The following is a 20,102-nucleotide window of genomic DNA, read 5'->3' as shown; positions in this document are numbered from 1 at the left end:
TAGCCTGAGGAGGAGGAGAAGCAGAGGCGAGAAAACAAGTGACAGACATTTCTCTGCCGTCCTGGAGCGGCTCAGGCGGGATCCTATCCCCTCCTTTGCGGGTAATGAGCTTCCTGCTTGCTTCTGTGGCAAAGGACCAGAAAAGCCACAATGACCTGGGTGGCCTCACGGGGTGCCACAAGGGGCCCACCAGGCCTTGCCGGGGATCATGGCTGCCACTCTCCCAAAGAGGGCTGCAAGCCAATCAGGAGGACCCAGGAAGAGCAGACCTGCCTACTCCCCCAGGAGAGGAGACAAGCAAGCCGCAGGCTGATGAGATAGGCCTTACTCCTAATGTCACCTCCCCCGCATTTGTGATCTGGCACGAAATGAGTGTGGCCTGTGTACTTTTGTCTCCTCCCTCCCTCTCTCTCTCTCTCTCTCTCTCTCTCTCTCTCTCTCTCTCTCTCTCTCTCTCTTCCTTCCCCCCGCCTCTCTCTTCTCTCAATATGTATTCTGTGTGTGTACACATGTGCATACATGTATAAGGAAGTCAACATGTCTTCCTCCATAGTTCTCTAGCCCATCATCTTGTCTGTTTGAGGCAGGGTGTCTCACTGAACCTGGCACTCACCGATTGGTTAGACGGTCTGGCCAGTGACCTCCAGAGGTCCCTCGGTCTCCACCCGTCCTGTCTTGTGATGGGGTTATAGATACACTTGATCACGCCTAGGTTTTACAGAGGCACTGGGGATCCGAACTCGGGCCTTCACGCTTGCATGGCAGACACTTTTACCAACTGAGCTCTCTATCCACTCCCCGTTCTCTCTTTCCCTCCGTAGCCTAAACTGACCTGGAAATCAAATATAGCTCAGACTGGCCTTGAATTCTCCATCCTCCTGCCTCTGCCTCCCAAATGCTAGGATTAGAGATGCGGCTCATCAGGCCCTGATTTTAGAAATTCAGGGCCACAGGAACCTGGGGTGCTCTGTCACTTCTGGTCTGTGAGACAGTGCCCCAAAGCTGTAGAGGGCCTCCTGGGCTTTTTGAGACATGCTGGGGTAAATCTGGGTCATTGCTTGGGAGGGGGAGAGGAGAGGAGGTCCTGGGCAATGGAACAGGCCAGGGGAGAAGTCCATGGGCTGTCCATGGCTGAATGCTGTTGGAAATGGAGCGACTAGTCTAAAGGGACTTTGGATCAGTAAAAGGAGAGAACGGTCTGTCCACTCTCACTTCTTCCTCTCCTGCTCTTCCCAGTACAGTGGTCTTCCATGTCTGACTTCTAGATCTGGGCCTGGCTCCTTCAGATCTTGATAATATGGGGTGATGCATTAAGATTCTAACCTCAGAATGTGCTTGGATGCCTGTCTGTCGTTTGTGACGCACCTCACTAAGCATTTCCTCATAGTGTGTCATTAAAACCCCTAGAGATACACCCTTGGGCCTCACTTGGGCGACGGGGAAATGTAGGCCACATCTATGGAGTGCCCTCCGTGTGCCAAAGTGATATAAAGTCGGGGTTTCAACAACAGACCAAACATTTTCTCAGAGTTTAGTCAAAACCTCCTGCTAGGGAGCAGCTCCACGGCCTCGAACCCGTGCTATGCTGACTCCCCTTTCTACCCTTAGGGTGGGCTAAGACCTTCCTGAAACAACAGAGGCTGTGTCCTTTGGATGGCCCCAGGACATGGGTATGGGGATCAGGAGGCTGGGCTCTGGCTCGTCTCAGCTGGAGATCTGTCTCCTAGAGGCCACTAACCAGGTCTTTCTGCCCAAACAAGCTTTTTTTTTCTCTTTCAGATAAACAAATGAACAAATGATGGGTCTGAGTCCACACACCCTTCACTTCCCAGAGCAGCTGTGGACTTTAAATGAAGCTATATTTAAAAAACTCAGTGAACTGGAGGGGACCTTGCAGGCTCAAAGGGGAAATGGTGCTGGTGTTGAAATAACCAATCTAATAAGCTTTCTATGAAAAACATGCCCGAGCCCCTGTGGGCCAGAAAGTGCCCTCCTTGGCCACCACATGCACGAACCCTCCCCTGGTTATGCACCTTAGACTGACCCTGCATGCCACTCACCTGGTAAGCAGATTTTCTTGGGCTCTGTCCTCCAGAATTTTGGGCAGTGCTTTGGATTAGGTGTGTCAGACTGGTCCTGGCTTTGACTATGGAGATTACACACAAAAACCTCTGAAGGCAAATGTTATTTAACTGGATAAACAATCTTAGTGTAGTTTTTCTTTTCTGTTTTCTATCAAGGGACAGATTTTGAGAATATTTTTATCTGAGCCTATGTCCATATGGAAGGTCCCATCCTGGCACGTGCTCATCTCTGGGATAGACAGATAGGTGAACTAACATGTGCCATGACATTCCAGGTAGGATGCCTGGAGCTAGAGACATGAGGTTAGCTGAGCTACGGCCCTTTAAAATAGTTGCTCATGTTGTGGTGACCCCCGACCGTAAAATTATTTTCATTGCTACTTCATAGCTATAATTTAACTACAGTTATGAGTCATAATGTAAATATCTGATATGGAACCTTTACAGAAGGGTCATTCAACCCCCAAAGGGGTCACGACCCATGGGTTGAGAAGGGCTGCTATAGTGTCTGTCTTGGAAAGCCACAGTCCGATCAAGTAGACAGGTACTCAGATACACGACAGGGGTCAGGGAAGTGTCCGTGCGGGCTGTAGAGTCTGGACATTGAGTGAAAAGGCAGGGAAATCTTTATAGTCAGAAGGACAGGATGATGTCTGGGCTGTGGGTGACTGCGGCCCTTCCTCAAGGCTTGACTTAACTGTCATCTGCAGCAAGCTGACTCTCCTCCTCCTGGTTTCCCCCTCTAGTGAGGACAATTAGAGCACTTATTTATCTCAAAAGATTTTCTATTACACAGTGGGAACACGGCTGGCAGCTGACCATTGTCAGCAGCATTCATCTCGTTGGGCCTGTCTGGGTGAACCCTAAAATGATAGTTGAGTCCCAAGCTAGGGACTCATGCTCTTCATCACGTCATCGGCGAGCCCAGCCCACAGATACTTGCCCTCTCTGAACCAAGCATTCCCTAGGGAAGGCTCAGTGAGCAGTTCTGCACCAAGCCCTCCCACCCCGAAAAATCAGTCTTGATATTGGGTGCACTATTCAGGAAGCCTCAAGGGTAAGGCATGCGTGGTGCTTCGAGATGAGTACCATCCTCCTAGCAAGAAGGGAGGGAGACATCTCTCAAAACACAAGCTGGCATCGGGACTTGGCTTCAGTGTGGGGTATGAACACCTGCACAGGAACCATTTGCTCTTCTCCACCAGCAACAATGGCCAGAAAGGCACATAAAAGGGTTGGAACAATCACATCCCCGGGATGGAGGTAAATTGGGGTGAAGACACAGCTCACCCTGCACTGATCACTGGCAAGAAGCAGCTATGTGCCTTTGGTACCAGCAAGGGAGCTGGTTTCCAAGTGACGTCTTGGAAATGGATTGTGGGTAAATAACATCTGCTTAAAACTTGGAAACCCACTTTCCTTTGGTTTGTTTTTAAATGATTTGACAATGTGGTTTGCTTTTCTTCCCTGCTCTGGGGTTGGGGGAATAAATAAAGACTGTCAATTTAGTGACATGCAGAGCCAAGCTGTTCTGTGAGCCTGCAGGCACCCGGGTTGGTGGGGAAGGTCAGCAATTCAGTATGAAATCCAATTCACTCCAAATGCACCTTACCTGACACTTGTGATGGGTATATATTGTATATATAATATCACACACACACACACACACACACACACACACACACACACACACACACCCCTCTGTGGGGTGTACATCGCTATCCTTTTGAAGAAAAAGTAAAAATCAATGTGTGGGTTATTTCTACCTTGTCACCAAACCGTGCGGGGCCTGCCTACGCGCTGCAGAGTGAAGACCGCAACCGTTATTCTTTGTAGACGATTAAGGTTCTTTCCCTAGCAACAGGCAGTAGGAGCAATCGAGCAGTGCAGGCTAATAAACCAGTGGGGACAGTGTCAACAACAAGTCAGCCACGGAGGGAGGGACGGAGGCAGAGCACATCGGCTCATGGGATCCCTGTCTGCTTGTCCCTGGAACCTGGTGTAGAAGTCCCCAGACTGACCGGAAAATAGGGCTACACATTTTGCGGGCAGTTGCCACTAGCCTGGACGACGTCGGTCAGAAGTGCTGTATTATGACTCTATTTGTCCTTCTCAAAATGGATCCGTAAAGCGGAGGTGCTGATCAGATGGCCCTGGGACTTCTGTGTGCTGGCCCAGCACGTCAGTCGGCCTGGTGTACAAAGGAGGCTGCAGAACCGGGCTGTGGGCATGGCGGATCTAAGAGACTCCTTGTGCTCAGGTCCAAGGAAACCGCCTCTTTCCTCGGCATTGGTGACCCAGCTTTTGTAAGTTCTAGAATGAAGGCCACAGCTCAGGCAAGTAGAACAGAATTCTTAGGAAGTGAAGTCTGGTGCCTCTAAGTTCATGAGAAAGCGCTGTTTGCAGATGAAGGCAGGTACAGAGCGATGGTCTTGGGTCCCAGTCACTGTCCCTGAGCCCCTAGCTTCCTGTAGAACGGGCTGTGCGGGAGCCTGGTCCTCCTGGGTTTGGGGGCAACCCATAGTGCAGGTTTTTTTTTTTTTTTTTTAAACAACAACAACATAATTTTTATAATTTTATTGAGATAAAATTTACACACTATGTCATCATCTTTTTGAAAAAAATTATAAATCTTATTCCAAAAAAAAAACCCTTGCAAATAAAAATATCACACATCAAAATTACCATACAGTTAGAGCAGTCATTTGGAATGGAAACTGTGGCGCTTGACATTGGATTTTACACTCTTTCTATTGAATACATTTGTTTACAGTTATCAGTTAAAAAAAAAACTTTAACTGATAAATAGGAAATTTAAAAGCCTAAAAGTATGATATGTACATACATTGTGTAATGTCTAGAGCAGATCCAATAGATCTGTCTCCTGACTGGGGATGCCCATAGGGTGATAGAGTGTTTGCCTCATACACACTGAGCCCGAGATTTGATTCCCAGCATAATAATAATAATAATAATAATAATAATAAATCATCAATATATTCTTTAAAAGTTTTCAATTATATATGGTAACATCATTTAAGATCCTTCCTTAATTTTTAAGTATATTATATATATATTTGATACATAGTGAAATAATACCCCAGTTTTACAAAACCAAAACCAAAAACAAACAAAAAAACAAAGCGTTTCCAATGAAAGCTCTGGGTTCAGAGAAGAGGCCTTTTTAAAAACGTTGAAAACAAACTGTCAGATAATCAGCTGGGACAGTTTTATAAACTGTCCTCCTCCTCCTCCCCACATCCTTTGAAAGCCACATTGCCACTGCACACCAAGCCTTGTCTGCATTAAGGTCCTGGGTCAGGATCTCTCAACCTCACAATGCTAATGAAGATGAAGGAATGTGGGGAGCTTAAGGACCATGTTCCTCCTGTCTGCAGTATCTGCACATTCCCAGGAATGGGGTTCTGAGAACTCAGGCTGTTACTGGCTACAGGGTAGTGATTCTATTTGGGCCTTTGGAGGGATTATCTTAATGTATGTTATGGCTCAATTTTCATTCCCAACAAATTAGGCAGGGAAGTGGCATTTGGAAATGAGAGGACAATGACTAACACATTTACCAAACATCACCTGCCAGGGGGTGAACGGGTGGTGAGCCTTTACTCTTGGTTGCTAAACATTGACCCAGGGCCTATGATGGGATCTGAGTTCTCCAGTTAGAGACCCTTAGGCCAGTGTTTATCAGGCACTTTTATGGCTCCCGTGGTGTGACTTCTTTTGATGCAGCTATAAGTGACATTAAATGTCTGGTGTCTCTTTGGGTTTTTCCAGGCACTGTGGGCCATTTTTAAGAGTGAAGGAGAGCCACATGGGTAGAGAGCTCATTCCTAGACAATTTGGGGTGAGGAAGTGGGCCATGAGGTGGGAAACACTGCTGTCATTTATAACTCTGTCCCCCAACTCTGGACTCTGTGGTTTGGTCCCTCTGTCACCATCCCTGTGACATGTGAAAGTTGGCTTTTCTTCCCCAGTCACCCACTGCTCCACTTCCTTCTGAACAGATCTTAGGTGAGAAGTGAGAGGGGACAAGGGGATTGGTGTGAAATAAATAATGTTGAGTCTTTTTTTTTTTCTTTCTTTCTTCAGATTTCTAAGCTGGAAATCAGCAAAACAAGCCTTGCTGGTAGGGGTGGTGGCATGTTAGCTAAGTATAGACTGGAGGTAGATACATCTGACATCTCTAAATGTCAAACTCACCGCACATCACAGATGGCAGCGTGCCTGGGGATCGAACTCCCTTTAAAATACACTTCATGTAAATACATTTTTTTGTGAAACCACAAGCTGTGTCTCTCAGTTTTGTTTTCAGCTGGCTTCGATAAAGAGATTGGTTGGCATCCTGCAGCTAATTAAACTGAGCTTCCCAGCTAACATCAATGAAAGGGGCTAGGTGGCTCTCAGAAGCACACGCCACTCTTCAGGGTCCAGCGACATCCACGGTGCCTTTGACTCGTGCTGACAGATCCACCCTCCAGAGCAAAGTGGCTTAGCTGTACTCCTGAGTCTACAGCAGAGCCACCCTGTTCCCAGGGCAGATCCACTAATGCCCCTGGAACCAGCTCACTGTGCAGCCAGTGATTTGGGTCCGAGTCAGGCTGCAGGAGTATAATATGCCTTCCCTCATAATTTAGTATTACATATATTGCAAATTTCTCCTGCTTGTTATATATTTAATTTTTCACTGACAATCAATTTTATTTTCTTCTCTGTAGAAAGCAAAAAAAAAAAAAAAAAAAAGCATTCTGAGTCTGGGGGGGCTCCTCTGACTTCTATCTATCCAGCTCCCCCCTCCCACTTGCAGTTATTTATAGATCCTTAAAAAAATCTTGTATTAAAAAAAAAGCTTAATAGCCTAATTCTACATCTGATTCAGTCTAAACCTTTAAAGCCACGTTGTTTTAACAAAATTACTGTCATGATTTTATAAATGATAGATTGACTTCAAACAAAAGGGTAAATGGGAGAAAAAAAACATATTTTACTTATGCTTAGGAATGTCTTTAAATAGAACAAAGTTTAAAAAGATTTGGTGTTGACAAGTTCATTTGTGTGAAAAAGAGAAACAATAAATCAGCTAGGTTACAAGTCAAAAAACTGGTGCTAAAACATTAATTTTTAATACAGGAGAGTTCTTATGTTTATGTATACTTTCCACAAAAAAAAAATGAATTTTTTTTTTAAGAAAAAGTCTTAACCATTTATTCAGGAAGAGCCTCGAGGGCTGTGCAACCACCCTGCTCTTAAGAAATTCCCGGGTCACAAGCACAATGGAGTGTGAACTTGAACTTTTCTGTTGTGGTAAGGCAGAGTTAAAAGAACAGATGTTCTGAAGAAAAGCCCTTCAAAACCATGTCATGCTTTGCTTTTTCCAGATGACTAAAGCCACCATCATTTCCCAAGTCTCACACAGGGAGGGCAACGGGGCTGTGTGTGGTTTTTACCAGGGCGGTAGGTGCCCCTGGCAAGCTTGTTCTGAGTGCTCAGTTTGCCGACCGAGAACAGAGGGTATTCTAAGGTAAAATTCTCACCAACTGCTCTCTGAAAGTGACAAACGTCGGTGACCTCTTTTGTCTTGAAATTCCCGGTCACTTTTAAATCACAGCACTGTCTCAAAGTTGTTCTGTCTCTCTTGTATTAAATGCTGGTACTTTCCTCAAGGCAGACGGCTTTCTTGGAGGGCCACTGCCTCATAGGACTGAGAGAACTGGAGACTGAAGCGTTTCTGAATCTCAGGCAGGTTACTAAATATCACACTCTGGAGTGGAAGATCATAGCTCACTGGTGTTTTCATCCGTTCCTCTGTACCAGAAGTAATGTCAACCTTTCACTGAGAATCTTTTAGGTTGACCACAAATAAAAGTGACTGCCTTGCTAATGACTTAAAATTCCTTGTGCTGAGCATGCTGACAATCTGTTTGTCCAGCCGTCCTCCTGAGTTTCTAAAGGTTGCTTGTCTTGGGTCCTCCTCACTGTTTATTTAGGGGTGGCTGTTTATGAAGAAATTGACTTTCTGAAGAAACAATCCTCCTTAGACTCTGTGGGTGTTTCCTCTCTTTGCTACTTAAAGAATTTTCAGATATGAACGGGTTATGCAAAGGTACACGAGACAAGAATCAACCAATTCCTACATTGTTTGAGATCAGGGAAGCACTGTGGAGTCTCTGTGGGCTTTTTCAAAGCAGTCCTCAGTTTAAGTATTCAGAGCACTGAGCAGTGTCTTTGTCTGAAATAGAGGTGAAACACCGAGTTTTCCTGAACACTAATAACAAAGATTGATACTTGCAGAATTGCCTGAAAAACAGAGCGGCGTGCAGGCTGCTGTGAACGATGCTGTCTCTCTGTGGAGAGTTGTTTGGGCTTTTAAGAACTCATTAATTTGATTGTAAGCGCCTCAGTGTTATCAGGAAAGTAGCTGTAGAAAATGGTTTCAGAATGTGTCATTTTCTCCTTGGTTTAATCTGAGGCAGTGTGTGGGCATGCTGGTATTTTAAAAGGCTAAAAATGTACACATTGCTGTGCCTTCGAACCTGAGGGACGGGGACAAGCAGAGCTTTCTGAACTCGGTCCTGCGTCTCACAGTCTGCTTGCCTTCCAAGTCATTCTTGAATCTTTAGGAAAGGGTCCTTTCTGGCTTCTCCACTCTCCTTGTCTTGTTGGAATCATGCACAATAATAACAAAAAGGGGTGGGGGGAGCCATGGCAGTTTTCCATCTCGTCTTGATCTTAATATTTAATGCCTCATCAAATAAAGCCATGCGTTTGCATTTTAACTAGGTGCCATTCTTTATTTGTTTTTAATGAAATGATTTGTGGTGTAAGACTGCCGTTTGGTTTCAATATTAATATATTGCTTGAACTCCGTGGGTGTCGTTTATTTTCAGTAGTAAATAGCTGCTTAACTGGTGATTTCTTTTTTAAAACCTTGGTTTAATTCATTTGACTCCCAGGGAGTCTCATCTGCATTTTCAAGCTTTTTCTGGCTTCTGTAATTTTTTTTTTTTGTAAATTAATAATGATACAGTGTGTCCTTAAACAGGGTAGTCTCAGGGTCTCATGGTGGTCAGAACCAGAGAATGTCTCCCGGCTGGTTTCAAAATCCAATCAGCAGGTTAATCATTAAGGATTCTTTTTTTCCACAAAAGGCTGATTAGGTGTTTCAAAATATGAATTTACTAGAGTTCTGTTTTCACATCTATATTACCAGTGCACATCTATGCGTTTTTAACCTTAAAAGGGGTTAGCTGGGTACAGAAGAAGTACCCTTTCTGTTTGTATCGTGGCTTGTTCATTTTCTCACTGACTGTAATTGGTAGCTAAAATGTTGAAAACAGTTTGGGAACAAAATGTCTGCTTACACCATGACAAAATTGGCCACAATTTGCCGATTGGGTTGATAACAAAAGCCCGCAACACAAAATAGGTAGAAAAACAGTTTGTTCGGTGATGTGAGACCTCTGGAGGGTTCCTTCTGCAGGGTTTTTTTTTTTTTTTTTTTTTCATTCTGGTGTTTATGTTGTGATGGAAATACATGCAGAGAAGTCTCTGAGCACCTCACAGCCTCATTAACCACTTCATCATCTGGTTTCTTTTAAAACTTCAGAGAGCAACCTGTTCACCTGGCATCTGAGACACGTTTTGGTTAAAAGCACCTAAACCTCTCATTTCATCCCGTTCCACCTGCTCAGAAATGTCTCCAAGCTCAGGATTTTGATCTTTTGAAAGGAGAATTTAAATTGTATTTTACCCCTAAGTCTTCCACATGGAATTATGATATGGCTACAATTACACTTTTGAGAGTGTTTAAAAAAGATTCTCTACCTGGCCATACAATAGACAAAAATTTCAGCTACTGGACCTACAAAGGGAGCCTCATAGCTGGACAAACTGTAAACAAATGTTAATGGTTTACGTAAGACAATGCTTTTTTTTTTCAAATGATAGAATTGAGTTAAGCATATCCCCCCCCTCGAACCTGTGTTTTTGACTTGCCGTGTGTGTGTGTGTGTGTGTGTGTGTGTGTGTGTGTGTGTGTGTGTGCACATACATGTGAGGGTCTTCTTTTTTTCCCTCTAAAATAACCCAGACACTCCAGGACAATCATTAGGATGAGGCTTCTGCTGATGTGATCTTTGTTTTCACAAATAAATACAAATAACTCAAACTGAAACTCGATGGCTTTGGTGATAATACATTAGCAGCCGCGGGGAAATTTTCTTCATTTTAATGCTCTTTCACAACCCACATTCAGTTTCGGTAGGAAAATTATTAACCTTTTCAGCAGCTAAAAGAGGGGTGTATAATAGACAACTGGGTAGGATTTGAAGCTTTGGCTTCTATTTTTAAGATTATGGTATACAAAACCCCTTTTTCTTCTCCTCTGTTCTCCTTTGACTAATCGCTCTCTTCCACGGTTACATAATTAGTTGCCATGTTTTCAATTAGTTGCTTATTTTACAGTGTTGACTTTTATTGTGGGGAGGCGGATTCCTAATTCCCACTCGTCTATTCCGTGCTACCAAGAGGAACTGGGCTTGGGTCTGGCTGACTGTCTCCACTCTATTCCTGTGTAGGATATGAGGACACTCTTCCCTGGTACTTTTCTAAATTCAGTCAGGTCACATTTCACAGAGGGCAGATGGCTTGGTGTAGGCAGCAGCCCCCTCCCTCCTTCCTGCCTCAGGTAGCCTCTGGGCCCGTGTCCCTGATGCTATAAAGCAGGGCTGGATTGGCTTGCTGTGGTACAGGTCTCTGTGGCCCTGGGGTCTGGGGGGAGGCTGGGCTGGCAGGCTTCCTCCAGGCACTGTAGTTGTGCAGGGGTATGTGGGTGGGGGATGGGGTGCGGGTGGGGTGGGGGGTGGGAGTCCTGATCAGGATCCTGCAAGGCTTGCTTCTTCACCTGAAACCCTCAAGGGATCGGAACCTGAGGCAGAGAGGCCGGAGTGACAGTGTTCTGTTCTCAAAGGAAGGGTGCTCACACCTTCAGGGAAGATTGTGAGTGGGACCTGGGTTCTACTGGGTTCTGACCAGCCTGTTCTTCGTGAACCCACAGTACCCAAGTACTCCACCCTGCCTGTGGCCCCATGTCTACAAAGGTGACCATGGTAACCGAGGGACAAACATCTTACCTGTGGCATACTTACACCTTTCTAGCTTGCTTCCTCCCTCCGTCCCTCGTCCCTCCGTCCCTCCGTCCCTCCCTCCTTCCCTCCCTCCCTCTCTCCCTACTTCCCTCCCTCCTTCCTTTTCTCCTTCTTTTTCTCACACTTTCTGTACAAGGTTAGACCTTTTTGGTTGTTGCTGTTAAACCGGTTTTCAACCTAATTTTGAGCTGCCCGTCTGTGGTTCCTGCCTGTCTCAGTACAAGTGTTTTGTTGTATCTGGTACTCTGACACTTCAGTGTGACCAGACTAGAAGGTGGGTGGCTTTGCATCCACCTCCTCCCCAGGGCGACAGCAAGGTATGCAGAGCTGGTGACATGGTTCTGTTTTTATTGAAGGGAAATGTCAAGAGACCTCAGGGTCCCGTATTCTCAGCAGGTCTGTGTAGGCTGGGGAGAGGAGGCAGTGAGGGGTGGCTTGGCTGGTTGAACAGCTGGATGTGGGAGAATTTCTGCCTCGTGGATTGGAGAGCCCTCTAGCCCAGATCTGTGCTGTGCAGGTGTGCAATAGAAAAAGCAGGAGATGGAGGCCTCCCCTACAATCTCTCCAAGCTTTGGATGCCTTTGGAGTTGCATACTTTTCTTGCCCACCATGGGGATCTCTGGAAAGGGTCATCCACTGACCCTTTGCATTTCTACTTTGGGGGGTTGTGAAGACAACCCCAGTTCCTGGGCTTTACCCTCAGAGTTTCCAAACTAGAAGACCCAGGGGGAAGCTTGTGAGTTTGCATATCTAATGCATCCTCAGGTGATTCCATGCTGCTGCCGAGAAAATGGTCTGGTCTGGAGACCTGCATTGAGAAGCGCTTGCTGTCCAGGGCCAGGCTGGCATGCCTGAAGGACCGTGGCTCTGGGTTGTTTCTGGTGAATGCAGCTTTTCAGAGGCCCTTGCTGTTTACCAGTGACTGCCCAGCAGGGCTTTCTGTAATTTTGGCCTCTCACAAAGCCAGTCAGGCTACATAAATCTGCTGAAGTGTCCATGAGGTTTCGTTCTTTGAAAAAATAATTTTTATCTAGCAAAAATGGAGAAACAAGGGCGTGGGAAGATGAGACCAGAAGATGACTAAGGAGATCAGACCTTTAGCTGCAGACCCTTTGCCTGTTTGTACCTTTGGTATAAATGGAGGCAGTTCCTAGAGGTACCTAAGGATTATTAAAAGGTGAGCCAACGTGCAAGATCCTCGAGCCTCTGGTATTTGAATTACTTATGAACATCTGGCCATTCCAGGACACTTAGCCTGTGAGGACCAGGATGCTGGGCAGAAAGCTGGGCAGGACAGTCAAGCTGGACTTTTTGGGCTCTGCTGGGTCAGTAAGAGACGGCCTTGGCATATCCTTCTGAGAGGACCGATGCCAAGCGTGAGTGAAAACGCACATCAAGGACGCTCTAGCAGATGGGATGCTGTACTCAGTGGTGGGTGAGAGAGCCTGGGTGTCAGAGCAGCTCTGGGAAAGACTCGGGCTCTGCTGCCCGGGGACTAAAAGCCTCCACACAGTCCACAGTCACTTTCTGAGTCAGGTGTAAGCTAATAATGATTCATGGAGCACTCTGTAAAAGTTTCTCAAGGGAGTCTCCCACCCCCAAAGGCTCTAAATCTGCTTGGAGATAATGGCTGTAGCTCTGGACACAGGAACCCTGATGAGAAACAAGACAGATGCGGGGGTGGGGGTGGGGTGACAAGGGTTTGTGTCTCATTCCCTGCATGGACACCGCTAGCCTGGACTGCATTTCTGGTCCCCAGTGAACACGTTTGTCTTCAGTATGGTGTGTGTGGCCCCCAGACTGTTCAGAACATCTTGGGGGAAAATAAAGGTGTGTGTCCATAGTGGTGGTGGTGGGGTGCTAATAGTGACTATTGAAGATCCCCAAGAACAGCAAAGCTCACCAAAGCAGAGAATAACATGGCCCCACGTGTGACCAGGTCCCCCTTCAGGCCCATCCCAATTCCGGAGGCTCATGCGTCGTCTCTAACCACTCTCAGTGTCCACTAGATTATGGAAGCCATTCTCGAGTTTCACTTAGCATTCGAAACAAACTTCTTATAGTACCTGGATGGACTTGCCTGGGTTTCTCCAATGTTAACTAGGTAGTCACCCAGTATGGGGTCCACAGGAATTGGGTTCCTCCATGCAAAAGCTCCCAGGCCAGCTAATCGAGGCCTTGTAGTAGGGAGCTGGAATTCAGGAAACTTCTCAGCTTTGGCCACTAGCCCATGGGAACTAGGTGGGAAAGACCCAAGCCCCAGTCCAGCTGTGCCCCTTCCAATGTGACCTTGGGAAGGGTGTCCACTTCCTCCTTCTGTATGCCTGGCCTTCTATGTCTGTAAGGCCTGACCACCTCGGGCAATTTCTGTACCCAGCTTGGCTGGGTGCGCCATGTTGTAGCCGCCTGGGCTGTTCCATCTGGGTCCTGCATCCCACTCGGAAGAGGCAGGCTGGCGAGGATCGGGCACGCAGCTGCCTCTGCTTCGCTGGTAGAACCAAAGGAAGCCGATTTCCCCTTCCACCCCTGTCAGCCACTGGTGCGTCACTCAGTTCCTGTTTCTCTTTGCCCACCCAGGAAGGCGCTGCAGATGAAATCCTGGGCCAGATGGCGGATACTGTGAGCCTGGTCAGAAAATGCTGGCTCACAGGACACAAAACGGGAAGCTGGTTTTCCCAAGAGATTCACTGCGGGGACGGGGGTGGGGGCTGTTCCTCCTGACTGTAGGTGTCACACAGCCCAGGTTCTTCAGCTTCCAGAAAGTTCCCTGCTGCCACCGCCAACAGGGGCCTTTGAAGGGATGTAAAGGCACTAGATCATCACAGTTGCCAGTATCAAGAGGATCGAGCCCCAGGGCAGCTTTGCTATTAGTGACCTGCAGCCCAGAGAGGGTCCTTAGAAGAAGGCCAGTCAGGCATCAATGGCTGGGCAAGCTGCCCTCCGCAGGACTTCCTAACTTCGTGCAGCAGCAGCAGCAGCAGCACACATGTTGGGAAACACACAGTACACCAGTCTGAGCTGCTCTCCCTGTCTCCTACTGTCCATGTCCTTTGTCCACCAAGCATTGTGGAGGAATCTCTTGGGGCAGGATGGAGCTATTCCCAAAACCGTACACTCCCTCCACTGATGTTGCAGAAAAAAAAATGTGAGTCATTAACAAAAGGCCCCCGGGAAGTACAGGATCCACTGTTGCTCAGGGTGAACCCAGGGTGGTATCTTAAATAGGCCGTCTGCAAAAGGGCCAGGGGGCCAGGGGGATGTCCCAGGAAGCTTTGAGTGGTACCACCTTCTCAGCTGTCAGCGGTGTTGTTCAGAATCACAGCTGGAAACAGTGGGCAGCTGAGAGTTGACCTTCCTCCCATGGGAGTATTGTCCCCAGCCATCTTGTGGAAAAACTGCTCCTGCGTGTGTGTGTGTGTGTGTGTGTGTGTGTGTGTGTGTGTGTGTGTGTGTGTGTGTGTGTGTACAGCAGATTTGAGAGTGCAGAGCTGGCTTTGTGGGTCTGCAGCATGCCCTTTGGGGGCGTGGCACCATCTGCCTCTCTGTATCTACTCTGCCTTTGGAAATACCCTTTCACTTGTTTGGGAGAGCTGAGAATGTGATCTGCAAGCAGGGTGCATCTTGGGAGGCTGACCACAGGGGCCTCAAGCAACAATGCAGTTATTAATAGAACCATGGTCTTTCTGGAACTTTTGTTAGCTTTGAACTGTCCTTGCAACCTCTGCTTGGTTGTGTGTTTGTGTGTTTGTGTGTGTGTGTGTGTGTGGCAGGGGGTGCGGGGGTGGGGTGTCTCATTTTTTTCCTTCTCTCAAGTGAGCCCACAGCTGTGATCTTCAGAGTCTCAGAGAAGAGAGGTGACCAGGGGCTCTGCACCTCCAGGAATTGGAATTCCTTGCTCCGGGTCTTTGGGGGTGGAAGCTCAGGGCATCACCTGGGGGTCTTCTAAGTCCTGTGTGAGTCTCTGGCAAAATCAACAAGAACACACACAGAAGTAGAGCCTCAAAGCTCACTGGGCATCAGACCCCATGGGGAAATCACAACAGGGTGGCCCCATACAAGCCAGTGAGATTTTGGTTCTCTTGTCTTTCTGATCTCCCCCAAATGGTTTTTAGAAGGTTGTAATACCTTACCACCACCCTTCGATTTCCGATATCACTATGTGAATAGATGTGTTATTGATTTGACCCTCTGCTCACAACGGCGTTTATGATCTGTCTCCCTTTTCGGTTTCCATGTGCTGGAGGGCTGTCTCGGTGCGGTTGGCAGTGACCTATGTTTTTCTTGCATATTTTTGTTTCAGAATAACTGGGAGCTGAAACAGGAAGCCCCATGACACAATTGATCGAAAATGACACAGACACAGAAAAACCAGGACGTGCCCCCAGCAGCACCTTTACCTGCTGCCTGCTGATCGCAGCTAGAAGGCAGGTGAAGGGTTTCCCCCCGGGAATGGCCTGTAACTCCGGAGAGCTCTGGCGGACCTCTGTGCTCACTGGTGAGGGATGGGCCTACAGTATTTTGGTGATAGTCTTCTTCGGTTAGTTTCCCACTTCTCGGGCCCTCATGTCTTGATCTTTTCTTCATTAAAGGCAAAACTAAAGAAAATGGACTAGTCTGTTAATTAGCTATACAGACACACTGATTAAGGACACTAAGCTTGAACTTAAGGTAACTTTCTCCAAGGTTACATGTCAAGATTGTCATAATCACATAGATCACCACGGCGTGTTTCAAAGTGTGTTGAGCATGAATCTCAGTACTCAGTCATGTTTGTTCCGCTTTTTATTCCTTTCTAGAAGATCTCTCTGGAGTCACTGTTGGCAGGCCGACAGTTGAGAGCCTTGGGATCTGTCCATGTCTGTCCATGTTCATCCTGGTCACAGCTGATAACTGGCCTCGATAGAGATCGACCTCAACTTTGAGCTACAATGGGAAACTCCCCCTTTCTCTGCTTCCCTACTTTCTCTACACCCCCACATACATCACTGATTTGCAGATTCAATCCATAATAAATTTCTTATGGGGCCTACTGTGTGCCATGTTCTGGAGACAAGATGGGATGGCCTCTGTTCCCATCTCCCTGGCATGTGTAGCCTACTTATAAGTAGGCTTGGCTCAAGAAGTGAAGAACTGTGTATATCCTGGATGTTTCATCCAGGTGTCCTGATTTCCCAAATCCATTACTCAGATCCTCTAGCTGGCACTTGCATGTCCTCTGAAATGGTTAAATGGCCAGTCACCCCTTCTACAGAGTCCTCTCTCTTCTCATCCCCAACTGTAAGCTGAACACACTCACCATCCTGGGAATGTCGCCAAAGAGGCCATTTGTAGTCACCTTCCAAGAGTCTATTAGTTTTCACTTACAAGCTTAGCAGAAATCCAAGAATAACTCAGCGGCTCTGCTCACTACTTGATACTCTCAGCATCAGTTTGCTAATTGGTCATGGGGCTCATCACAGAGGCCCTGGGTGAATGGCCCAGGGATATTGTCCCGTTCTCACCCAAATGTTGAGACTCTGGGAAGCCTCCCTGAATACCAAATTCCGAGAGACACCTTCACCCCTTCCATTTCATGTCTCTTATTTTCTGCAGAGTATTAGAAGTGACCATTGTTGTTTGTCTCTTGTCTGTGTGTCTCACTGTCCTCCTCAGTTTCCTCTTTATGGAGGCAGATGTGCTGCTTTATCCCCAAGATTGTCCACAGCATCTGGCGCTCAGTGCAGCAGACATGTGTTATCCATCATCTTGGTGCTTCTCAACAACAGGTGTATCTACATTCTAACTGCATGGTGATGCTAAGCCTCCATCTCTGCAGCTGGTTGCTGGAGCAGTAGGATGAGGACCCAGGCCATCCTCCATCCCCTGCTCAGCAGGAGTGGTGGGACACAAGCCCTCCCTGGTCTTCATACCCAGATGCTCATCAGAACCAATCTTATCCTTGCTTATCTGTTCTCAAGTCCAAGTTTGTCTGATTATGTTCCTGGAAAGTCAAAAAGCACTGAGTTGTGGAAGAAATAAGTTTTCAGTGGGGTGTCTCTAGCAGCGCCTTTCTTCAGCAGAATGCCTGGAGAATGTCTCCTGTGCTAGGTACATTTGTTTGGGCTCTAGCAGAGAAGGAAGCAATGTGGAAGGGCCACACAGGAAGTGGAGATAAAGTTCCAGGAGGTGACAAGGAGCTCAGACCCAAACATAGGCTTGTGCATGTGCCCTGCAGAGTTATATACATTTAATACAACTGCTAAGACAAGACTGAGCAACACTGATTTAGGACCACCTTGTCTGTTATTGTATCCTTCAGCTGATGTGGCCCCTGAACTTTTAATATTACTGAGGATCTGATCTTTTAATTCCTTTCGACTTTAATTTGTATAAGCTGAGTGTCTCCTATGGCTGCAGCTGTTATAATGAACAATTCAGAAGGGAATATATACCTACATATATACCACAAAAAGGCAATGTCATGAGGAGTACAGGAGCTGGCCCCGCACATGGGAGCGGTGAGCCCTTAACTGGAAGAGAAACTCTGGCGGACATGGAAAGAGTCTGAGCTAGCTCTCTCTATTGGTTAACTTTGCAAAGGCCTGCCCTCCTACCTCAAGCATCTATCTAGATTCTGAGCCAGGGTTTGAGCAGCAGCAAAGGAAGCATTCCCTGCACCAGATGATTGAAAAGAACTTAAAATTTCCTGCAAAGAGTCCAAGGCCTGTCCTTTGGTATTCATTCGAGACAATTCTTGCATCTGCCTCTTTGGAGACCCTGTAATAGAGAGGGAGCCTTCTGAACCTACACATGTAATTACTGTAATCCAAGAATTTTAGCATTTTGGGAGAAGAGAGGTAGAAATGCTGCCACCATAAGGATTCGGCAGTTTTCGAAATGGGCCCCACATGGTGACTCACAACCATCTGTAACTCAGTGGATCCAACGCCCTCTAATGGCCTCTGCAGGCACTGCACTCACCTTGTGCACATACATACATGCAGGCAAAACACTTACACACAGAAAATTTATGTAATTAAAAAATAGTAATGGCTCAGGGAGAGGGCTGAGCCAGCTCTACCAACGTGGGGTTAGAGATGTAGAGAGAGAAGCCAAAGCTGAATCATTTTCTTCTTATCACTCAGAGACTGTCAGATTTCTTTCTATTTTTTTTTTAAGTTGGAGGGAAAGCACCTTAGACAGAGAATAATACTATTTAGAATTTCAGAGCTTTCCCTTTTTAAGCACTTTATCATCTTGGGTTTATTTTGCTCTCATACTGAGGCGCCCTCAGATCTGCAGGGGAGGGATTCAGAATGTCACTCGAGCATCCCTAAAAGAAGTTGAGTCTTAAGGAAAGAATTAAAAGGTGACAGTTTGGTTTTTCACATCCTTGGCCACACTCAAATGCTTAGTGTCACAGCTGGGAGAATTTTTTTTTTTTAACCCGTACACAGGTTGTGTTCTTAAGCAACCTGTCCATGGAGTGTTGTGTTTCACCGTGGCCTTCTCATCCTCAGTCCTTGAGTCAGATGTTTCTTCCTCAGAGCTCTGTGTGACCTGCAAGTCTGGTAAATATGCCTCCTGTGTCTCCCCACAAGTCATTTTAAAAAGTGATAGATGGTATAAAGCACAGGCAAGATAAAGCCATGCTGGCCTCAGGGAAGATCATGCCTCTCAAGATATCCCTGGCGTCCAACCTCTGGCTCACGCTGTCCCCACTCACCATCCTGGTGGGGAGAGTGGCCGTCTTTCCAGACCACACCTGACTGAGGAAGGAAGCACTGGAGAATGTGGGATCTCCTGAGTGGCCTAGCCAGCAGGTCAGCAGGAGTGACATGAGGTTTGTGAGTTGGTTTTCTCTAGGGATGTTTTGTCTGGGCAGCTGTGGATCCTAGTCTCGCCGACATCTAGCCCACCTCAAACCATACATAGATAGGATAGGAGGAGAGGTTTTTCAAATGCTTTACTGAAAGTAAGACACACTTTCTGGGGCATTCCCCTAATCGCCTGTGCTGGTGAAGCTCGTCAAAACAGGAAATGAGGTTAGCATGGAATGACTTTCTCTCAGAGAACTTATGTTGCCTCCTAAAGACCACCAGATTCTTCCCAAAAGCTTGTGGTCCAGCTTCCCTCCTTCCCTGGGCTTCCCCAGAAACGGGAGAGTGCCTGGTCTCCTGCAGACTTTTAGAATGGGTTCCTCTGGGAAACACTTGTTCCCGGTCTTTTGACTCCTTCCTCTCCCTCCCAGGTCAGCATCTCTGAAATGTTTGCAGGTTGGCGTGAAGCTAGATCTGCATATATGCCAACCACAGCAAGGCTGTGGTTGAGCCGAGGGCTTCGCGCACATCTGAGGCGGAAGGGTTCACATGCGGCATAGGCTTTGGGCAGCTCTTTCCAGAGCAGAACTCTTTGATTCCATGTTTTCACAAAGATGCCAGAAAGAGAAAGCAAACCCAGGATGGTGGGGGTGGGGGGGGTGGGGGGGGTTGAAAACTTCCAAGGGAACAATTTCTTCTCCTCCCCTGCTCCATAGGGGACATTTCAAGGCAGAAGGAGCTAGGCTGGCTCCTTTCAAATGAAGCCCACTGAGTTCTTTGATGCAGTGTCAAGAGTGATGAGGATCGCCTGGTTATCTTTGCTGAGGCCTCCGGCAAAGGGCTCTGGTTGAACTTTCTAGAACCACGTATCTTTTCTAATACTAACGTACTTTTGAGATCAGTTTGCCTTTATGCAGTTGGGGGAACGTGTGGCCTTGACTCACAATGACTAAGGCAGACGGTAGTCTCCAAATACTAGACTCAATTTACCTCTCGGCATCAACCCGCCCACTCTCTGGGTTCTCACTTCTGTAATCATGGGCGTGTTTCTTTTTATA

General features: G+C 46.9%; 1 protein-coding gene across 13 annotated transcripts in view; it reads left to right on the top strand.

Moving 5' to 3' along the window:
- The window catches only part of LOC121828826 (uncharacterized), a 196,861-nt gene that overhangs the window by 41,893 nt on the left and 134,866 nt on the right, over positions 1 to 20,102 (top strand). For 12 of the 13 annotated variants that reach the window (XR_013050745.1, XR_013050746.1, XR_013050744.1 and 9 more), the window contains one exon: positions 15,546 to 15,740. Coding sequence is in view for 8 of the 13 variants with exons in the window: in XM_076570605.1 (XP_076426720.1) it covers positions 15,575 to 15,740 (166 nt within the window). In the remaining 5 variants the exon portion in view is untranslated. The remainder of the gene's footprint in view (positions 1 to 15,545; positions 15,741 to 20,102) is intronic. The other variant, XR_013050748.1, reaches the window with a different exon arrangement.

Source organism: Peromyscus maniculatus, chromosome 4 (genome assembly GCF_049852395.1).
Source record: "Peromyscus maniculatus bairdii isolate BWxNUB_F1_BW_parent chromosome 4, HU_Pman_BW_mat_3.1, whole genome shotgun sequence".
NCBI lineage: Eukaryota > Metazoa > Chordata > Mammalia > Rodentia > Cricetidae > Peromyscus > Peromyscus maniculatus.
Note: the sequence above shows the minus strand (reverse complement) of the source record. Positions and strands in the feature narration are given on the sequence as shown.